General features: G+C 41.9%; 1 protein-coding gene across 4 annotated transcripts in view; it reads right to left on the bottom strand.

Moving 5' to 3' along the window:
• Positions 1 to 18,062, bottom strand: part of Sec24b (SEC24 homolog B, COPII component) — a 71,102-nt gene that overhangs the window by 7,685 nt on the left and 45,355 nt on the right. For all 4 annotated transcript variants that reach the window (XM_087897574.1, XM_087897575.1, XM_087897576.1 and 1 more), the window contains 13 exons: positions 17,367 to 17,551; positions 15,197 to 15,299; positions 13,094 to 13,220; positions 12,436 to 12,545; positions 9,956 to 10,068; positions 6,546 to 6,664; positions 6,188 to 6,243; positions 5,756 to 5,962; positions 4,383 to 4,506; positions 3,850 to 4,008; positions 3,086 to 3,259; positions 1,386 to 1,496; positions 339 to 514 (listed from right to left, as the gene is read on the bottom strand). In XM_087897574.1, coding sequence (XP_087753700.1) covers positions 339 to 514; positions 1,386 to 1,496; positions 3,086 to 3,259; positions 3,850 to 4,008; positions 4,383 to 4,506; positions 5,756 to 5,962; positions 6,188 to 6,243; positions 6,546 to 6,664; positions 9,956 to 10,068; positions 12,436 to 12,545; positions 13,094 to 13,220; positions 15,197 to 15,299; positions 17,367 to 17,551 — 1,764 coding nt within the window. The remainder of the gene's footprint in view (positions 1 to 338; positions 515 to 1,385; positions 1,497 to 3,085; positions 3,260 to 3,849; positions 4,009 to 4,382; positions 4,507 to 5,755; positions 5,963 to 6,187; positions 6,244 to 6,545; positions 6,665 to 9,955; positions 10,069 to 12,435; positions 12,546 to 13,093; positions 13,221 to 15,196; positions 15,300 to 17,366; positions 17,552 to 18,062) is intronic.

Raw genomic sequence — 18,062 nt, 5'->3', positions numbered from 1 at the left:
ATGACACAAATATCACCTTTAACAGGGACAGACAATGGAGAGAGAGACACAGTAAGCAGTAGACCTAAGCTCAGCGTCTCTTCCAGGAGCACATGTGAGGGTGGGCTCTCACCAGATTTGATTTGATAATTCAAATCAAGGCAAAAGAACTTAAGCTTTGACAAGGGTCATGGCGCATCTGCGCACCTCCGCATTCCACTCATTCCCCCTATCTTTCAAAAGTCTTACAACACCAAAGTACATAATTCTCTAGCTAACTATTAAAAACATCAGTTTAGCTTCTTCATTCACCCGAGGGCTTGTAAGAGACTGGCCAGCTATGAAATATAGAGAACTACCTGTTTGAGAAGCGCCAGAACATAGAGGGGGAGCAGCTTGAGAGAGCTTGGTGCTGTCAGGGTGGAGCGTGGCACACTGGACACCGCCGAGCTGTAGGCAGACAGGGGGTCCACCACGGCATTCACCAGGGCATCCCTGGCATCTGACAAGCTTGATGACACCGAACGGTCCACGGCTGCAAAGCGAGAGGGTGCTCAGCCACCAGATCCCAGTAAGGAAGTACTCTCTTCTCTCAGATCTCTCTTTCTCACACACACACAAATCCTGGACGAGGGGTAGTATGGGCCAATGACACAATCTTTGAGTCTTTGGTTCAAACCCTAGTAAGGCCAAACGAAGTGTGGAAAGGAAAAGGAGGCCTTTCTGTAAGTGCTATTATAACTGTGTTCCAAGTTAGTAATGACAGCCGATTTCTCCAGTGTGCGTGGGACAGCACGGCTCACTGCATGTCTGTGTTTATTCATAAAGAGACCGGCGACTTCTTTAAGCTTAGAGTAAAACACACTTCTCCGAGCTCAGTCCTATGCCAGCTATGCATCAAATGCAGACACGCCACCACAACCACAATAAACATTCATGGCAGTTTCGTTACCCCAAATTGTTCCCTGTGGGGCTCCTTTGCAGCAAAGTTCTCTCTCTGCCATCCTGGCCATCTAGTCTCCATCATATGAACGTCCCTTTTACTAAGTGTCATCTGGACACCTTGTGTCACTTAGCGTAACGACTTTGAAAGCCACGCTTGCTTAAGTGTCTGGCAGCTCTTTCCTGAGTCATACTCAACTGTGTGGACATGTGACAGCTTACACATTAGTCGAAGGAGATCCTGGTTTTTACAAATCACAACACCTCCTAGTAGATTTTAAATTAGAAATTATTTTTAAAATATAAGAACAGCCTAATTCATTCTATAATAAATGAAAATGCACTAAAATTCCTTTTTAAATTAATTGATGGATTTCTGAAGTTAAAAAAAAGTAGGAAAAAAAAGCCCAGTTTTTTTTTAAGGTTAGAAAAGCGTATTTCAGCTGCTCTTTCATGCTACTCACCCATGTTAGCCAGAAGGCAGATGGCAGCTTGCACGTCCACGCCTGCATACACATCTGCGAGTGAGCTCACCACTGGCAAGCACAGAGTATGCACTCTAATTCTCCGTTCACCTAATAAAATGGAACATGTCATTAAAGCACATGAGGCTAGGAAAGAAAGCAAACATATCACAATTTCACATGTTACTGTTTTGGCTAGATTAAATCATCAATAACATTCTGAAATAGAAAAGGCTTTATAATTAATATGTTTTGAGTGTCTTATTTTTATTATTTTTGGTGCTTGGGATTAAACCCAGGTCCTCACAAATGCTAAGTAAGCACTATAGTGCTGAGCTACACCCCCACCCTCAGTCTAATTAGCATGTTTCAAATACAATATTTTCTCCAGAGACTGGACTGATGGTTCAGAGAACAAGAACACTTGCAATTCTTTCAGAGGACAGAGGTTCAGTTCCCAGCACCGGTATGGCAGCTCACAACTGTCTGTGACTCCACTCGCAGGAAATCAGTTCTCTCTCTGGCTTCCACAGGCTGGACATACATACATACATACATAGAGACAAGATATTCACTCACATAAAATAAATACATCTTAAAAAAGTCTCCAACCTTGTAAACTATGAACATGTATCTTACATATACATGAACTAGTTAAATGCTAGTTTCCAGCTTGTGTGATTTTTTTCAAAGATTTTATTTGTAATTACAGTATATGTACATCTGTGCATCTAAGTGTGTATGTGCCCACGGAGTCCAGAAAAGGGCGTTGGGTCCCCGGGAGCTAGAGAAGCAGGCAGTTGTGGTCCGCCCTATGTGGATGCTGCGAACAGAACCCAACCTATGGAAGCAGCAAGTGCTTTAGCTGCTGTGCCATCTCTCCAGAGTTTTCTAGTTTACCTTCATTATTGTTTTAGTTATACTCCATCGATTAAAATATGAAAAACCGTGGACTGTCAAGGAAGAAGAGAAGGCCTTCCTCACGGCTGTTCTATTTTCTAGGCAGCAGTGCAAAGATAGGAGAAGGTCACCGTGCCTCCCAGAAACACATGATGCTAAACATGAATTTTCCACAAATTAAGGAAATCACACGGCCCATGAGATGGCTCAGCAGGCAAAGGCACTTGCCGTCAAGCATGATGACCTTTGTTTGAGCTCTGGGACCTACATGTGAAAGAAAGAACTGATTCCGGAAGTTGTCTTCTGGCCTACACATGCACACTGTGGCCTGTCTGCCTATGAGTGTACACACAGAGTAATGAGTAAATGTGATAAAATATTTTCAATGTGTTATTTGGGGCTGGAAGATGGTTTAGTGGTTAAATGTGATTACTGTTCTTGCAGAGGACCTGGGTTTGAGTCCCAGCAGCCATATATAGTTAGGAGCCATAGTGGTTCCTAACCACTAGTAACTCTTAGGTCCAGGAGATCTAATACCCTCCTTTGGCCCGCCATGAATTCCTGTTTGTATGTGGTGCACATAAACTCACACATGCACACACACATAAATAATAATAAATCCATTTTTAAGGAGTATTATTTAAAATTTAAATGTGAGTTAAAATGAGAAAGAAACAGAAGATATATATTTATTCAGTCAGTACAAACGCCATTATCGTCACTGCATAGCTTTCTTTTTCTCCTCCTTACTAAAAGTGAGGTGGAAGAGGGCTGCAGGCGCTTCAGTTCTGACAACATACCTTTGCTTGATGTGTATAGCAAGGCTGTCTGGAAGCACACTAAGGAAGTGTCTGTCAGACTCTCTTCAATTGACAACTGCACTGCAAACCCAGCATCGGGATTGATGTTGGCAAGAGAGAGCAAGTCAGTGGACCGGACGAAGAAGTTGCCATGGAAAGTATGCATTGACAGACCTGGGGAAGAGAGGACCGGCATAAAGACAAGCAAGGGCAGCATCTTCCCCATCAGCTAAAGCACCCCGCGTAATTGCAGAGAGAGGCCGGACTCTAGGAAGAGGTTCTAACTAAACAGTGCAGGTTCTACAGAGGGAGCCTACGTCGTATTTACACTACACTTCTATCTAACCTTACTATCATATTCTTACATGCAGGTACAGCTCAGACATAAATATAACATGCAAAATTAAGAAGCCGAGGGATTTAAGATGAGAGTCTGCCCCCCAAACACTCACATAACCCAAAGAAGTCACAAACTAAATGGCTGTTACGGGAGCAACCTTTCCTATTCTCACTGTCGCTCTCAAATAACTCTAATGTGTGCTTTCCTCCTGCTTTCTTGCATAAACAAAGATTTTGCTTTTATCCACGTGGTTCTAGTTATTTAATGAGACTGGTCTATGATCACTCAATAATTATATTTCAAACAGGGTTTGGCTGGCTCTAACAGGAAGTTCTCTGTGATGAACAGCAACCCCATGGGTCTGGGAGCACTTACAGCCTAGCATAGGAGTGTAACGGAACACACACTTTTCACAAGTCCATACCTTTAGTACATCTTATTCTCATAACAGCTTCAAATCCAATTTTCCTAGTGAGGTACCGTTTGAGGTCTTTTTGTAACTTCTCTGCTTGTGAAGGATTGTGAGTAGAGTGGAAAGATGGATAGTAGAATATGCACCCTGCAGAGTACTTGGACATGCACGCTTTAAAGAGAAAGACATTAAGTATTAGCTAGACAAGTCACCATAAACTACTGTCTAACAAGTACGCACATTCCACGTTGTGAAAAAACCATTCTGGGAAAGTCTAACATGGACAGGAATCAGATAGACCTGAAATCTGAAACACAAACACAACAGGTACTGAAGTTCAATGTTTAGCAGAAGAGCAAAAGGATTCATGCTACAAAGCATTTTTTTTTGGTATCAGGCTGTAAAATTCACTGGTAAATGTCATACACACTACCTATGTAATCCACATGCCTTTCTCCCCCAGGACTAAGGATGCTTACTGAAGGGTACAGCTTTAATTATATGTTAGAAATCTTTAAGTAGGTAACAGAATGACATCTTCTTACCTAAAGAAGCAAGGTCAGAATACTGTGAACTTAGAAGGAACAGATCCACTGCAGTTTGCTGTCCTGAGCAATCTAAAGCAAGTTTCTTATAAAAATCAGTTGCAGGGCCAAGATGGTGCACCACCTAAGCCAACAGATCACAAGGTAAGATTATACACATAGTAAAATGTTATACGCATAGTAAAATGTCTCTTATAACAAGAAAGGAGATATTTACTTTATTCCATTACCAACCAACCAACAGAGTATGGGTCCAGATTTCCAACAGTAATAAAGCCTAGTGTTTCTAACAAGGCATCATGGCTCAGATTTCCCCAGCACTTTGGAAGCTGAGGTAGAACTGAGTCTTCAAAGCCAGCCTGGGCTACCAAGTGAGAACCCCTCACCTTTACCCCTAGTGGGGGAAAAAGCACTCTATGGCATACTGGTTTAGATTTTTATATAAGATGAATGAGTCAATGCTCATAATACACACCCATAAGGTTTTCATTATGTATCTGTCACTGATAGAACACTGAGGCACATCTGCTGGCTCCAGAGTGAGTGCTCCAGGATATGGTATCCTGTTGCTAACAGGATAAGGAAGGCTTAATGAGTCCCCCCAGCAACTGGACAGTTAATTGACTACTTTCCATTTCCTCACTCATACATACTTTAGAGTTCCGGGGATCTCAGAAATCATAATGAAAAAGGCCAGAGCAAAAACATAGTCTATGTGAGTGAAGACAAATTACATTAGTCTGTGCATGTTAACTAGGCATTAATGCCTGGATAGTGAGACTACTGAAGGCTTACATCTTTCTCTACTGAGTTTTAGACAGTGATTGGCATTCCCTCTGCAGTCTAAAAGTATATTCACAAGCATGTTAAATTATAACAGCTTGATGAAGTTTTTCATTTATATAACAGAAATGACACTGGGGACTAAAACCCAAGCCATAACTTTATCATTACATAGCCATTCAACTTTTGGCCAAGACACTACTTTGTTCATCTGTAAATAAAAGATAAGGTGCATTTCTAAACATTAAAAAATCCATTTATCTAGTTTATGTGTGAGTGCACGCGTGCCACCCCAAGCCGCAGAACTGCTGGGACTACAGATGCGTGCCACCACATCCAGCGTTTGAATTGGTGAGCAGGCACACACGGCCAGTGCTCTTACCACTGTACCATCTCTTCAGGCCAAATTTTATGTTCTGCTAACTAAACAATAAAAAGAATACATCAATCCCCTAAATAATGGCAATCTGGCTTAATTTCTTTTTGGTTTTATTACTGATAATGAAGCAAAGAGGAGGAAAAGGATAATTTCAGCCCTTGGGAGGAAGAAAACACCAGTGGTTAAGATACAAAAAATTAATATGTAATACCTTGGTACTCGACCTCTGATTTGGATCCTCTCTGGACTGCAGAAGTCCCGCCCCCAATGAAGGTAACTGTGTCTGAAATACAGATATTCGGCCACCCGTGGGAGACATTAGCTTGAAGGCAGCCTGAAGCGCAGGTCCGAGGGCACTGTGTGTTTCTCTGGTATTGAGGAACATATTTGGTAATGCGTTCAACAAGTCTTTTATAAGCTGAGGGAAGATTAAAGGTTAAATTACTGAGAAGGCAAGGTAGTTTTCTTCTCTAAACATTCCAGAGTAAAGCAAGGCAACTCCATCTCTGGGGACTGAGCAGGAAGGACTTGGCAGATGCTCCCTACAGTGTCTGACAGCAATGGACCACTAAACAAACGTTAAGAAGGGAAACAGCTAACGTAACAAGAGTCTTGTTACTTTTAGAAAACAAATTATTCTCACCTCTTTACTTTCATGCAGATTCACAAGCAAACTATCTGGTGTGGGCAGAAAAACATCTACAGGGGAAAAAAACACTTCATCAGGACACAGTCAAGAGGACATTATAAAGTAGCATGTTTTGGTTCTACAAGGACACTTGCTATGTGTATTATAATTCTGCCTTAATAAACATATATACTCCATATATACACATCCAACACACACACAAACTTAAAATCAAGCACTTCAAAGAAAACAGCTATTTTAAACAAATGCCAAGGTACACCAAGTCATGCTAACAGCACATGACAAGATGGAACTTAGAGTCTAGTTGACCCTACTCCAAAGCCACAGCTGCACAGATTACCCTGATGCTTACCATCTATATCAGACACAATCAACATCTGAGGCTGTGATAATCCTTCTTGTAAGTTGTAGAAATGAATAGTGCTGTCAAAAGTCATGAATCCTATTCTTGTTCGTGAGTCTCCAGGAAGCCTAGTGACAAAAATGGCAACTTGAAATTCAAAGTGCTCAGTCATACTGTTTACAAAATAATGAAATAGGCTAAGCCTAAGGATACAACACATAACTTTTTACAGGAGTCAGAAAAGGTATCTGAACCAGTACACAGGGAACAGATGAGGGTGCAGCATCTTGCTTTCAGGTAGGAGCACTCACATGAATTCAGACTCACAAGGTGAAACATTAGCCTTCAGCTGCTCTAAGGCATACTTTTTGGTTGTTTTTGAGACCTGGAATCTTACTGTAGCTAGGGCTGGCATCAAACTTGTGCTCTCCTGCCTCAGGTTCTAGAATGTGGGATTACTGGAGTGAGTGAGACACCATGTCTCACTCTCATATTCTTAAGTAAAAATGTGATCATATTTTTTTGTCTCAGTATCAGTACCGTTTGAATGCTCTATGAGCAAAATGACAAGTACTTTTCAGGAAAAAAATTAATGAAGTTGTTAAGACTTTAATGTGTGAATTTTAAACAAACAATCCAGTTATGAACATTGAAAAGATTATTATCAATTCCTAGGAAGTTTTTTGTTAGAACTCAATTTTCAAAATGATGCCATGGTACCAAGAATGAAGGCTGTACCAAGAATCTCCCTCTGTGGTGGGTATTTGTACGCTGTGTGAAAGTGTATTGCTGTTACTGGTGTAATAAAAAGATGAATGGTGAATAGCTAGGCAGGAGGTACAGGTGGGGTTTCTGGAGAGAGAAAAGAAGAGAAGGAGAAATCTAGGTGTGGTGATGTGGAGGGAGTAGCGTGGGCAGCATGGAGAGATAAGGTAGCAAGCCATATGACAGAACATAGATGAAAATAAATGGGGTAATTTAATTAGATGAGCTGAGGACAAGGCTAAGCTGTAGGCCAAGCTTTCATAATTAATAAAAGTCTCCATGTCATTCTTTGCAAACTGGCTGGCGAGACAGAGAAAAACTCATTACAGCCCTCAGCAACACGTGTTACAGAAGCACGCCTTAAAGTTCGCCCAGCTGTGCTTACTTTGGTTATGAGATTTATTGCTTTAGCATGCCTTTACAATATTTTTGAGTACCAAAGATTCCAAGGGCTAGAGAGATGGCTCAGTGGTTAAGAGCACTTGCTGTACTTGGGGAGAACCCAGGTTGGGTTCCCCAAATTAATCATGGCTTATAACATGGTCAACTCCAGTTCCTGGGGCGGGTACCCTCTTCCTGTCTCCCTTGACTCCAGGCACAATGTGGTATACATCATAAAAGAAAGCAAATCCTTAAAAGATATGAAAGTAGAATGTGCATCAAAATACAACTTTTTATTTTATTTTATTTTATTTTTAAGGATGACTAATCCATCACCTCCAGTTTCAAGGGCAGTCAAACACATTTCAGGGAGAAAAATGCGTATTCAGGTGCCAATACCAGGCAAGATTTATGATTCCACAGATTAATATGTACTCCTTTAAGAGCTAAATTCAGAAAGTTTGAGGAGTCAGCAATTAGAGTGGTGCTTTCTTGATGTGGGATTCCCCCCTCTGTATGCTGTGATTATCATTGATTAATAAAGAAACTGCTTTGGACGTATAGCAGGGCAGAACAGAGGTAAGGGGGAGGGGAAGGAGGAAGGAGACTAAACTGAATGCTGGGAGAAAGAAGGTGGAGTCAGGAAGATGCCATGTAGCCTCCACCAGGAACAGATGTGCCAGAACCTTGCCGATAAGCAGCAGTCACATGGTGATACACAGATTAATAGAAATGGGTTAAGATGTAAGAGCTAGCCAATAAGAAGCTAGAGCTAATAGGCCAAGCAGTGATTTAATTAATACATTCTGTGTAGTTATTTTGGGGCTGCATAGCTGGGAACAAACAAGCAGCCTCGTACAACACCTACTGACCTACCCTGCTAAGAAAATACACTACTCTCTGCTAAAATGTTTTTGTAGCAAATTCCTTTCTCAAGAGTGCTTCCAGAACCCGTTCAGAAAATGTACTACCACAGTGCTGTTATCCTGGTCCCCCTCTACTTTTGTTTTTACTTTCCCAATATGTCTATTTTCTGTTGCAATCAAATAAAAATAACTATTTTCCATTCTCAGTTTATCCTTTTGGTTTGTACACTCTAATTTGCAAATAGTCACTTAGCCTTGCTGAACTAACTGGGGTCATTTCCTCATAATTTTTGGAGACTAATGGGTTGATGGAGCAGGAGATGGAAGGGGAACTTGCTCCAATCACTCCAAGAAAACATCTGCTATTGCAGTACCTCCAGGGGAACTTGGAGCTGAAAGCTAAACCAGCATGGGGGCGTGGCTTAGTGATAGAGTGCTGGCCTAATGAGAGTTCCAGGGCACCACCTCCAGCACACATACATTCTATATACAGAATTTTGCAGAAACTATGAAGGATCCTTTTCCAAGCTAGTACAAAAACTCCTTCATGACTGCTGGAGACACGCGGGGGTGTTCAGAGACTACCTAGAGGCCACCTTATTTTCCGCTCCAGTTCCCACAGCACGCACGGCTCCTTCTCCGACTTCCTAAAGGTGTCAGCACAAACTTGGTTCCTGCCTTCCCTTCCTCAGATCATACTCTCACTAGTGCCAATCAAACCAGCTTGTGAAGAAACATCCTACCCACTCACAAATTATAGCCAGATTTCTATAAATTCTTATTTTTCAATTCATTAGCTTTATTAAATTGACAAAAAAAATGCATCTACAGGGCCCAAATGTCTTGAGATGCATTCATACTGTGGGATAACAAAATTTAGCCAATTAGTATAAAAGTCAACATGCAGTGAGAATACTCAAGATTTTCAGTCACAGCCACTACACCAACGAGAGTTCTTCGAATGACTGCAGTCTGAACGTCTGTCCCTTCCACCCCAGCCGCTAGCGCCATCAGTCACTGGGCAGCTGTTAGGAGTCTAGACACGCGTGAGACCATTTGGCATGTATTTCTCAGTGCCTGCTCTGATGTCACTTAGCCTAGGACCCTCAGATTTAGCCATGCTACTCATAGTGTCTTCTAGAGTCCTTATGCACAGGCCATGGCCAGCTAGTCAGAGGGAGAGTTCTTTCAAAATATTAAAGCATTTATTACTTTATGAATTAAGATATTTATGTTATTAAATCATAACAAGGAGTAGAATCCTTATATTATATAAAATTAGGCAAACATCGCCAAATCTAACAACTTAGGAAAAAAACAAAATAAAACAAATCCATAAATTGTTCAAGAGCAATTCAAATGTACCCACACACTTATATACCCACATATGAATAAAAATATTCTTACTTGTCTAAGTTTTCTAACAATGACTGGCATAAAACTGACAAATACCCAGCCTCCACTGCGTTATGAGACACATCTAAAACAAACAAGTAGACTGCGGGCTGCGGAGGACGAAGCTGCAAGAAACAAAGACAACATTTAGTTAGTGGACACACTTCCCTTCTCCTATCACTATGATTACTAGATGTACTCACTGATTCTCTTACCACACACACACACACACGCACGCACGCACGCACACATGCGAACAGAACTGCAGTTCTAGTGAATGAAAATGACATGCCCTTCTTCAGTTTATTTTTCTTGTAAAGCTCACTAGAGATTAGACTGAAAGGCAGCTGTAATGGCTAAGTATGCTGAGTGTTTTATGGAAAGAATGCTGACTAACACATCTTCTAAAGGAATAGCTGCTAGCTTATTAGTGAATGCTAACCTGTCTAAATATTTATATATACTTTCCTTATTCCCAAAAACATTTATATAGTTTTTAGGTTTTTTTTTCTCAGTTTTAAAATCTATTTATTTTTACTTTATGTGCTTGAGTATTTGGCCTGCATCTAAGCACAGCACCTGCATGCAGTACTCTCAGAGGCCCAGAGAGAGCACGGATCCCCTGGAACTGTAGCTACAGACAGCTGTGAGCTGCCATGTGTGTGCTAGAACCAAACCCTGGTTGCAAGAACAGCCAGTGTTCTTAAACACTGACCCGTCTCTTCAACCCCAAGGATTTTAGTTTTTAAATGAATTTTTACTTTTTGTTTTGCTGAGGAGTAAGCCTTGCACATCCTAGATAGACACTCCCACTGATCTACATCTCTAGCCCCTATTTTTAATTTTAAAAATAAAATATTTATTACTCTTTAAAATATAAAATTTTGAGGTTAAAGAGATGTGTACTGGTCTTGTAAAGGACCCCAGTTCAGTTCCCAGGGCCATGTCAAGTGGCTCACAGATGTCTGTAATTCCAGCTGTAGGGGATCCAACTACTTTTTCTGGCCTCAAATGCTGTCACCCACCACCCTAACCAACACACACATAGATACTTAACTAAAAATTAAAATTAAAGTCTGAGAATTGCCATTAGTATCAGCTACTACATCATTCGATACTGGCTGGATCCCAGAGCATAAGGGAAGTGTCCAGAAGAGGCCTATGATGGTGCAGGGTACAGACATTCACTGAAGTCCTCATCTGTTAGAGAGGCATGGTGACACACACAAGAGTAAAACGATGTGGTGTCCCAGATGAGAAGATTTTATGTTTAAAAACGGTGTGAATGGTGTGTGTGTGTGTGTGTGTGTGTGTGTGTGTGCGCGCGCGCGCGGGTGTGTAGGGCAGAAGATTTGTTTTGCTCTTTGCTTTAGCGATGGAGACAATATCTGAGACTGAACCTGGTCAATAAGCCCCAATGATTTTCCTCTCTCTAACTCCTTCCCCTCATCACGAAGAGCTTGCACGGTTATGCCCAGCTTTTTAGATGAGTACTGGACTCTGAACTCAGGTCTCCACGTTTGTGCAGTGAGCACTCTGACCCCCTGAGCTATCTCCTCAACCCCTGGATTAGGATTTAATACATTCCAGAACAGGAAGGGGCAAGAGGATGAGAAATGGGTGTATAGATGGATAATATACTTACGCTAATAATATTTCAAGCTCAAGTTATAGTACAGGAAGGCTGATTGATTGAAACTGAGTTACAGAAAGGAATGAAAATGGCATATGGCATCTCTTTTTCCTTCCTTTATGTTCAGTCTCTAGGGCTGGGAGACTGAGCCCAGTATCTCACAAATCTGAGGCAAGAGTTCTAACACTGAGTAGCACTCTCAGTCCATAAAGGGTTTCTTAAAATGTGTCAACCAAAGGTCATGAAATCACACGAGAAAGTTAAAGCTCATTTGCGCTGCCACGTAGCTTAAGATGCCTAAGGACTCCGGAGCTAAGAAGAACACAACACATTCTAAAGGTGAGAATTACACAGTGGTGAGGTGGAGACTCTGAAAACTGCAGGTTAGTCAACTTTGGCTAAGCCAATCATCAAAATCACAAAAACAAAGAGCCAGCACAATCCGCAGCACATCGGAGGCTCCCGCCTGTCTCACCTGACTTGCTGCAGCACTTGCCAGCAATCAAAAGTAAAAACAGCAGAGGGGAAAAACTTAGTACTATTTTTAATAAAAATGAGAAAACAAAAGAGTGTTATGTAACCAAAAACCCATTTTTATAAGTAGAAAAGATTTCGAATCAATATAAAGAACAGAACTTGAAAGACTGAACTTGAAAAAGGAAAACTGAACAAGTCATTCATTCACCTTGCTCTGTACTAGAGCCACTGAAGATGTCGATAATGCTCACACAATTCTATCTGTTACATACAAACTTTCATAATAATATTTTAAAAATATAGACTTCAAAATTTAGATGTACTTAAAAGAACTGACTCATTTAATTGTGTCCCAAAACCAGTTTGGACACTGAAGAGTTACCATGTAGTCCGAGGAAGCGATGAACTCCACAGTTGAATTCTGAACTTCTGGCCGTTTGTGAGGCTCTCCATAAGACCGAGTGAGGGGGTTGTACAGAAACTCTTCGGGGACTAGATGAGAGGCCAGAAGCAAAGAGCATTTAGCAACAGCTCACCAGGAACTACACACCTTCATCACCAATACTTAGGATGGTTACTGAAAAAGGGAACCCTTTAAACCTTTAAGCCCATTAAAAAAATTATTTTCCGAGAAAAACAGGACATGGGCAACCTTTTTCCTTAGACTCATGTCCTATTTATTACATCACATGACATAAGAAAAAAACAGACAAGCACAGGTGGGAAGCAGCTTCAGTAGAAGATCTCAAAACTAAGTACAAAGGACAAGAAGACGCATGCCTGTGTGTGTCTATAAAGGTCAGCCTGAATTCACTGAACCAAATGTACAGCTGCTGGTACATGTAAACCCGAATGGCTTTTAGTGACTTTAAAGTGACTTTTTATTTCATTTCGTTTTCCTTTGCCCCATCTCTCTCTTTATTGTCAAGCATCTCTGCAGAGAACAGACTGAAGGCTCCCTAGCCTGTGTGAAAGCTGCTCTGAAACAATGTGAAGACGAACTACAGAGAGAGGCGCCATACAACGACATGGACACTCACCGTCATTAACTCTATAGCACAGGTTGCATTTCCACCTGCGCTGATCAATGAAGGACACGAAGGGGTTGATGTACGTCCGACACGATCGGCACCTCACAATGGTGTTTGACGTTATCACTGGTAATTGCTGGAAAGAAAGTAAAGACGTTGGAGCAGCACAAAGACCCCAGTGAAAACCAGGACACAAACACGCCTGTTCCATGTACAAGAAAATGTGTGTGCTAGTAAACCTAGTGACATGCACACTCAGCAAGCTGAGCAACTATCACTTTCCACAAGGCAAGCCATACTGATAAAAAAACAGTCAGGAGCTGACCAAAGAGCCTGTTAGCCAAGAAAACAATGTTGGGACCTGTCAGCTAGCCTCAAGAACTAGCAGCAAGGGACAGCACACAGGACGGAAGAGGGCACTGCTGTCTGCTGAGTGTCTGCCCCTGGCAGCAGGCGGGGAGGCTGCTGCATGGCTGACAGCCGTCCCCCAGTAGACGAGAACAGAAGTCAGTGACACAGAAAACACATCTCTACGCTTAGTTTGGAAAAGAACTTTATAGTTAGTCAATTCAGAAAATATAGAACACATTAATATATATATATTTTATATATATATGACATACTATTCTATGTCCCTGAATTCATCCATTATTATTTTATATACTTCATTTGAAATTTTTAAAAAATCAACACATAATTTTTGTATTTAATGTCTACATTACTATCTTATTGTAATAATAGCTGCACATCACTTGTGAGGGAAAAAATGAAAAATAAACTGAAAATGAGAAAATGAAATTTACTCATAATTCTAGAACCCAGAGGACATAACTATTAATACTTAGCATACAAACTTCTAGAAGATATCCTATATGGAATCTGTACTTAAAGAAAAACTCTCAGCAGCTAGACACAGTGACACACAAAAGAGTAAGGTGGAGCTCTGTGAGTTCGAGGCCAGCTTGTTTTACATAGTGAATTTCAGAAGAGTCAGAACTAAATAGTGAGACCCTGTCTTGAAAAAACAAAAAACAAAAAGAAAAAAAAAATTTCAGCTATGCATAGAAGAACTGAACTGTTTTGGTTTAATGATAAAGGTTGCAATAGTGTTTAAATTACAATGTATTTACTGAATGAATAAACTCACAGGACTGGTTATGCATTATAATTACTTTATTTTCTAGCCACTGATATTTTCCATCCATCCTAGCAGGCAAGTAAGCATCCCATTAGAGAGAGAGAGAGAGAGAGAGAGAGAGAGAGAGAGAGAGAGAGAGAGAGAGAGGGGGGGTAGCTTAGGTATAAATGTCTCTGTCTAAAGTTTTTTCTGAACTTTAAAATTTTAATTTTATTTTCTTGGCCAACCAGGTATTTTGCCAGCTACTGCTAACATTATCTACACAAAATGTCAAAAGGTGTGAAGACTCTAGCAGGTGCCTATTAACCCAAACACACGGTAATACAACTGCTTTCATTCAGCAGATCTGACGCTCTTAGGCTTCCCCCATGGTCACAAGGTTATTTAATGTCAATCAGATAACTTCCCTCTTTATCTGGATATAACTGTTTAAAAACGACTCTTAAAAGTTTACACATTGTCTATGGTGGCTGCAACTTCCAGCTACAACTAAAGCACAAAGTGAGGCCCAGACTTTCTTACAGATGCCTCTGCTAACTGCATTGTCCCCAGTGCCTCCCAGAACTGGCTGATCACTTGTCAGCCAGGTGGCACACAGCTGTGGTTCACATCTGCCCCACAGGGAGGAGATGGAGGCTGTGGCCACTGCACACCAGCGCCCAGCACAGAGCAGGTGCGAGAAGACCTGCTGACCTGAATCTTACAGAAACTGTAATTTTTAAAGGAAATATATTACATTTTATTTATTTTGTATGGGCCACAATGTGTGGGGTGTGCTTGCCACAGCCTGAATGTGAAGGTCAGAGGACAACTTGTGGGAGTCGGCTCTATCCTTTCACCACATGGAGGATCAATCACCAGCCCATAATGATTATTTCCAACTCTAATAAAAGAAGACAAACATTCTCAGAAAACAAAGAAGTCTGGATACCTTGGACATGTATCAGAACCTAAGTATTTAAAATGTACTTTACCGTCAGGTCTCTGAAGGGATGTAACAACAATCCTAAGGGAAGCTTAGCTTTATTCAGTAAAGCCTGTGTCTGTGGGATATTTGTCAAGGTACATCGAAATGAACTGAAAAGACACAAACATGCAGTATGTTAGCTACCGGGCATCTGCACCTGGAAGGGCTGAGACGCACTCGGGCAGGTTACCACAGCTATGAGCAGGAGGAAGATCACTCAAGCAGGCATGAATGTAACACATGTCAAAAGCCCTAAATCGCGGAGCCCACATTTCCACAGTTGAGAAGCACAACACATTCTAAATAAACTACACGAGCACTGTACAGCAAAGGCAGCAGCTATAGCAAATGTGCTGTCCTGAATGCCGTGTCCCTGCTTTCTTGAGCTTTCACCCTGAGCTCACTCTTTACAAGGCTCTTCCAGGCATGGCTTCGCCTCAAGCCTAAGCCTACACACGAGGGACGGCATCTACCTGAACTCTAGGGTACATTCCCGCTGTGCCCGGCAGTGTGACAGGGAGGACTGCTCCCGCAGCTTGGTGACTGCAGTACAGAATCGCAGAGTGTTTCCCAGGAGGGCAGTGCTCACTCTCTCACGAATCTGACGATGCACACACAGCTTTCTGAATAGAACGTAAGTCTATGATGCCATAGCGCTTAGGAAACTTGTGTTGTGGACTACCTTACTCATATTTGGAAGGCATTCAGAAAATGTTTACTGACTCAAGGATGGGCCCTCTGTGTAGGTCCTAGTACCACAGGCTCCAGCGTCTCCACTCTGAAAATATGAGACTGAAAAGCTCCATCCAAAATGTTTCGAGTAAAGACAGGATGCTCAGGAGGTTTCAGATGCTGGAGCATTTCAGACTTGTCAATCAAAATGTCTGACCAAAGAAGTCGATGAAAACATTCCAAAAGCTGAAAGCATTTTAGAGAAAGACTGCTCCATCTGAATTCCTAACTGATGACAACACTGACGCTTAGAAGAGAATGTCTCAGTGCCTTAGAGCCACGTCCACCTCTGCACACATTAAAGGACCTGGGACTGTCCTAATCTATAAAGCCAGTACTAATTATTCTTTTTACTTTTGAAGAGTGCTACTTTCAAAAACCATAACCAAACAGAAAGCATATACACAATTCCCCTAACTACAAGAGTCCCTTAGAGTCCAGAACTTTAAGCAGAAATCATCCTAACTCAGCATCCCAAGAGTTCGGACCCCAGACACACACGACTACAGCCAGCCAAGCTCTCACACACATGCACACACCACATTTAACTCCTAGAAAATGTGTGGTTATTCACTAATGCAAGGCCATAATCAACCCAAGAACAGCTTGGCAAAGAGACAGGCAGCAGCTGTCAGCCTATACTCCTTGGTGCTTTTATGAAAACCATCTTAGCACTGCCTTTGCAAGAAAAGTCTGAAGAAAGAAATTTTCAAAGACGGCCTTACTTAAAGAGTCAGGGGTTCTGGGCAGATGGCTCAGCAACAAGAGTGCTTGCTCTGCAAGCTTAAGGAACTGAGTTCAAATCTTCAGTAGCCATGTGAAAGAGAAGGAGAGGCCACATGTGCCCGCTGTGGGGAGTAGAGACAGGAGGACTGCGGGGCATGCTAATTGCTAGCCTGGCTCTAGGTTCAGTGAGTGACTGTCTCAAAGGAATACAGCACAGTGACAGAGCAGGACACCTGATGTCTCCCTCTGGCACGTGCCGCCACAACCCCAGCACACAGTGTGCTACATACCCCCAGATCCCACCCCCAGATCCCACACAGACCCCACACACTCCCAGATCCCACACCCAGACCCCACACACCCCCAGATCCCACACCCAGACCCCACCCAGACCCCACACACCCCCAGATCCCACACCCAGATCCCACCCAGACCCCACCCAGACCCCACACACTCCCAGATCCCACACAGACCCCACACACTCACAGATCCCACACACAGATCCCACACACTCCCAGATCCCACACACAGACCCCACATACTCCCACACACAGTCAAACTGAGGAAAGCTTACATCTACTTCTATCCAAATAAAAACAGAAAAGCCCACATGAACAAAATCACAGGACTGACACCACATTGCCTATTTCTGGAGTCTGGAGTTATGCATTGTTTTCAAAGTTGTCTGACTGTAAAACACTGAAGGAAAGAGCACCTACTCTGGGCTACAGTTTAACTTGCTGAGCTCTGCACTCAGGTTAGGTACAGGAGCCCAAACAGGAGTCGCAGGTAAGATATTCTTCTCCTGGGTGAGGTTCACAGGTCTGAGGCTTTCTGGCTGTGGAGAACTCTGTAGACTTAGTCCTCCTAGACCAGAGGACAGCTGGTTCACGCCCGGATAATGCTGAGAGAGAAAGTCAAAGCAAAAGGAAAATTATACAACAAATATGAAGACAAGTTTCTGAATGCTAGATTTTAATGCGAAGAAAACTCAAGATGGCAAGAGAATTTACATCATATCTTAACAGTCAATTTAAAGCATAAGTAAGCATTTATAGCAAAACCAATTTTATTCATACTGTCAAGCTGTTCAACATTAAAAAATATAGTTTGCACTGGACAGAGATGATAAATGTAGAAGCATTTTCAAGTTCTATTACTTATCACGTTTCAGGGTGAGCCAGTGCCTTAGAATGTACATGTATCCAGAGTTCTACTCCACTTTATACTTGTAGTATTACTGGCACTTCAAATCATCTTAATAATGCTAATCTTACAAGAGTTTAAAAATGTAGGTCTCACTATTGCCAATGCAATTAAGCCAGATCACCCACTCTGAACAACTGGACAACACTGATTGCTAAAGTTGAACGTGTATGTCTCAGTTGCTTTTCCTGTAGTTGAGATAAAATGTC

The sequence above is a fragment of the Myodes glareolus genome, chromosome 17 (genome assembly GCF_982192425.1).
Source record: "Myodes glareolus chromosome 17, mMyoGla1.1, whole genome shotgun sequence".
NCBI classification, from domain to species: domain Eukaryota; kingdom Metazoa; phylum Chordata; class Mammalia; order Rodentia; family Cricetidae; genus Myodes; species Myodes glareolus.
The sequence above is the reverse complement of the archived record's forward strand: the minus strand, read 5'-3'. Positions and strand labels throughout refer to the sequence as shown.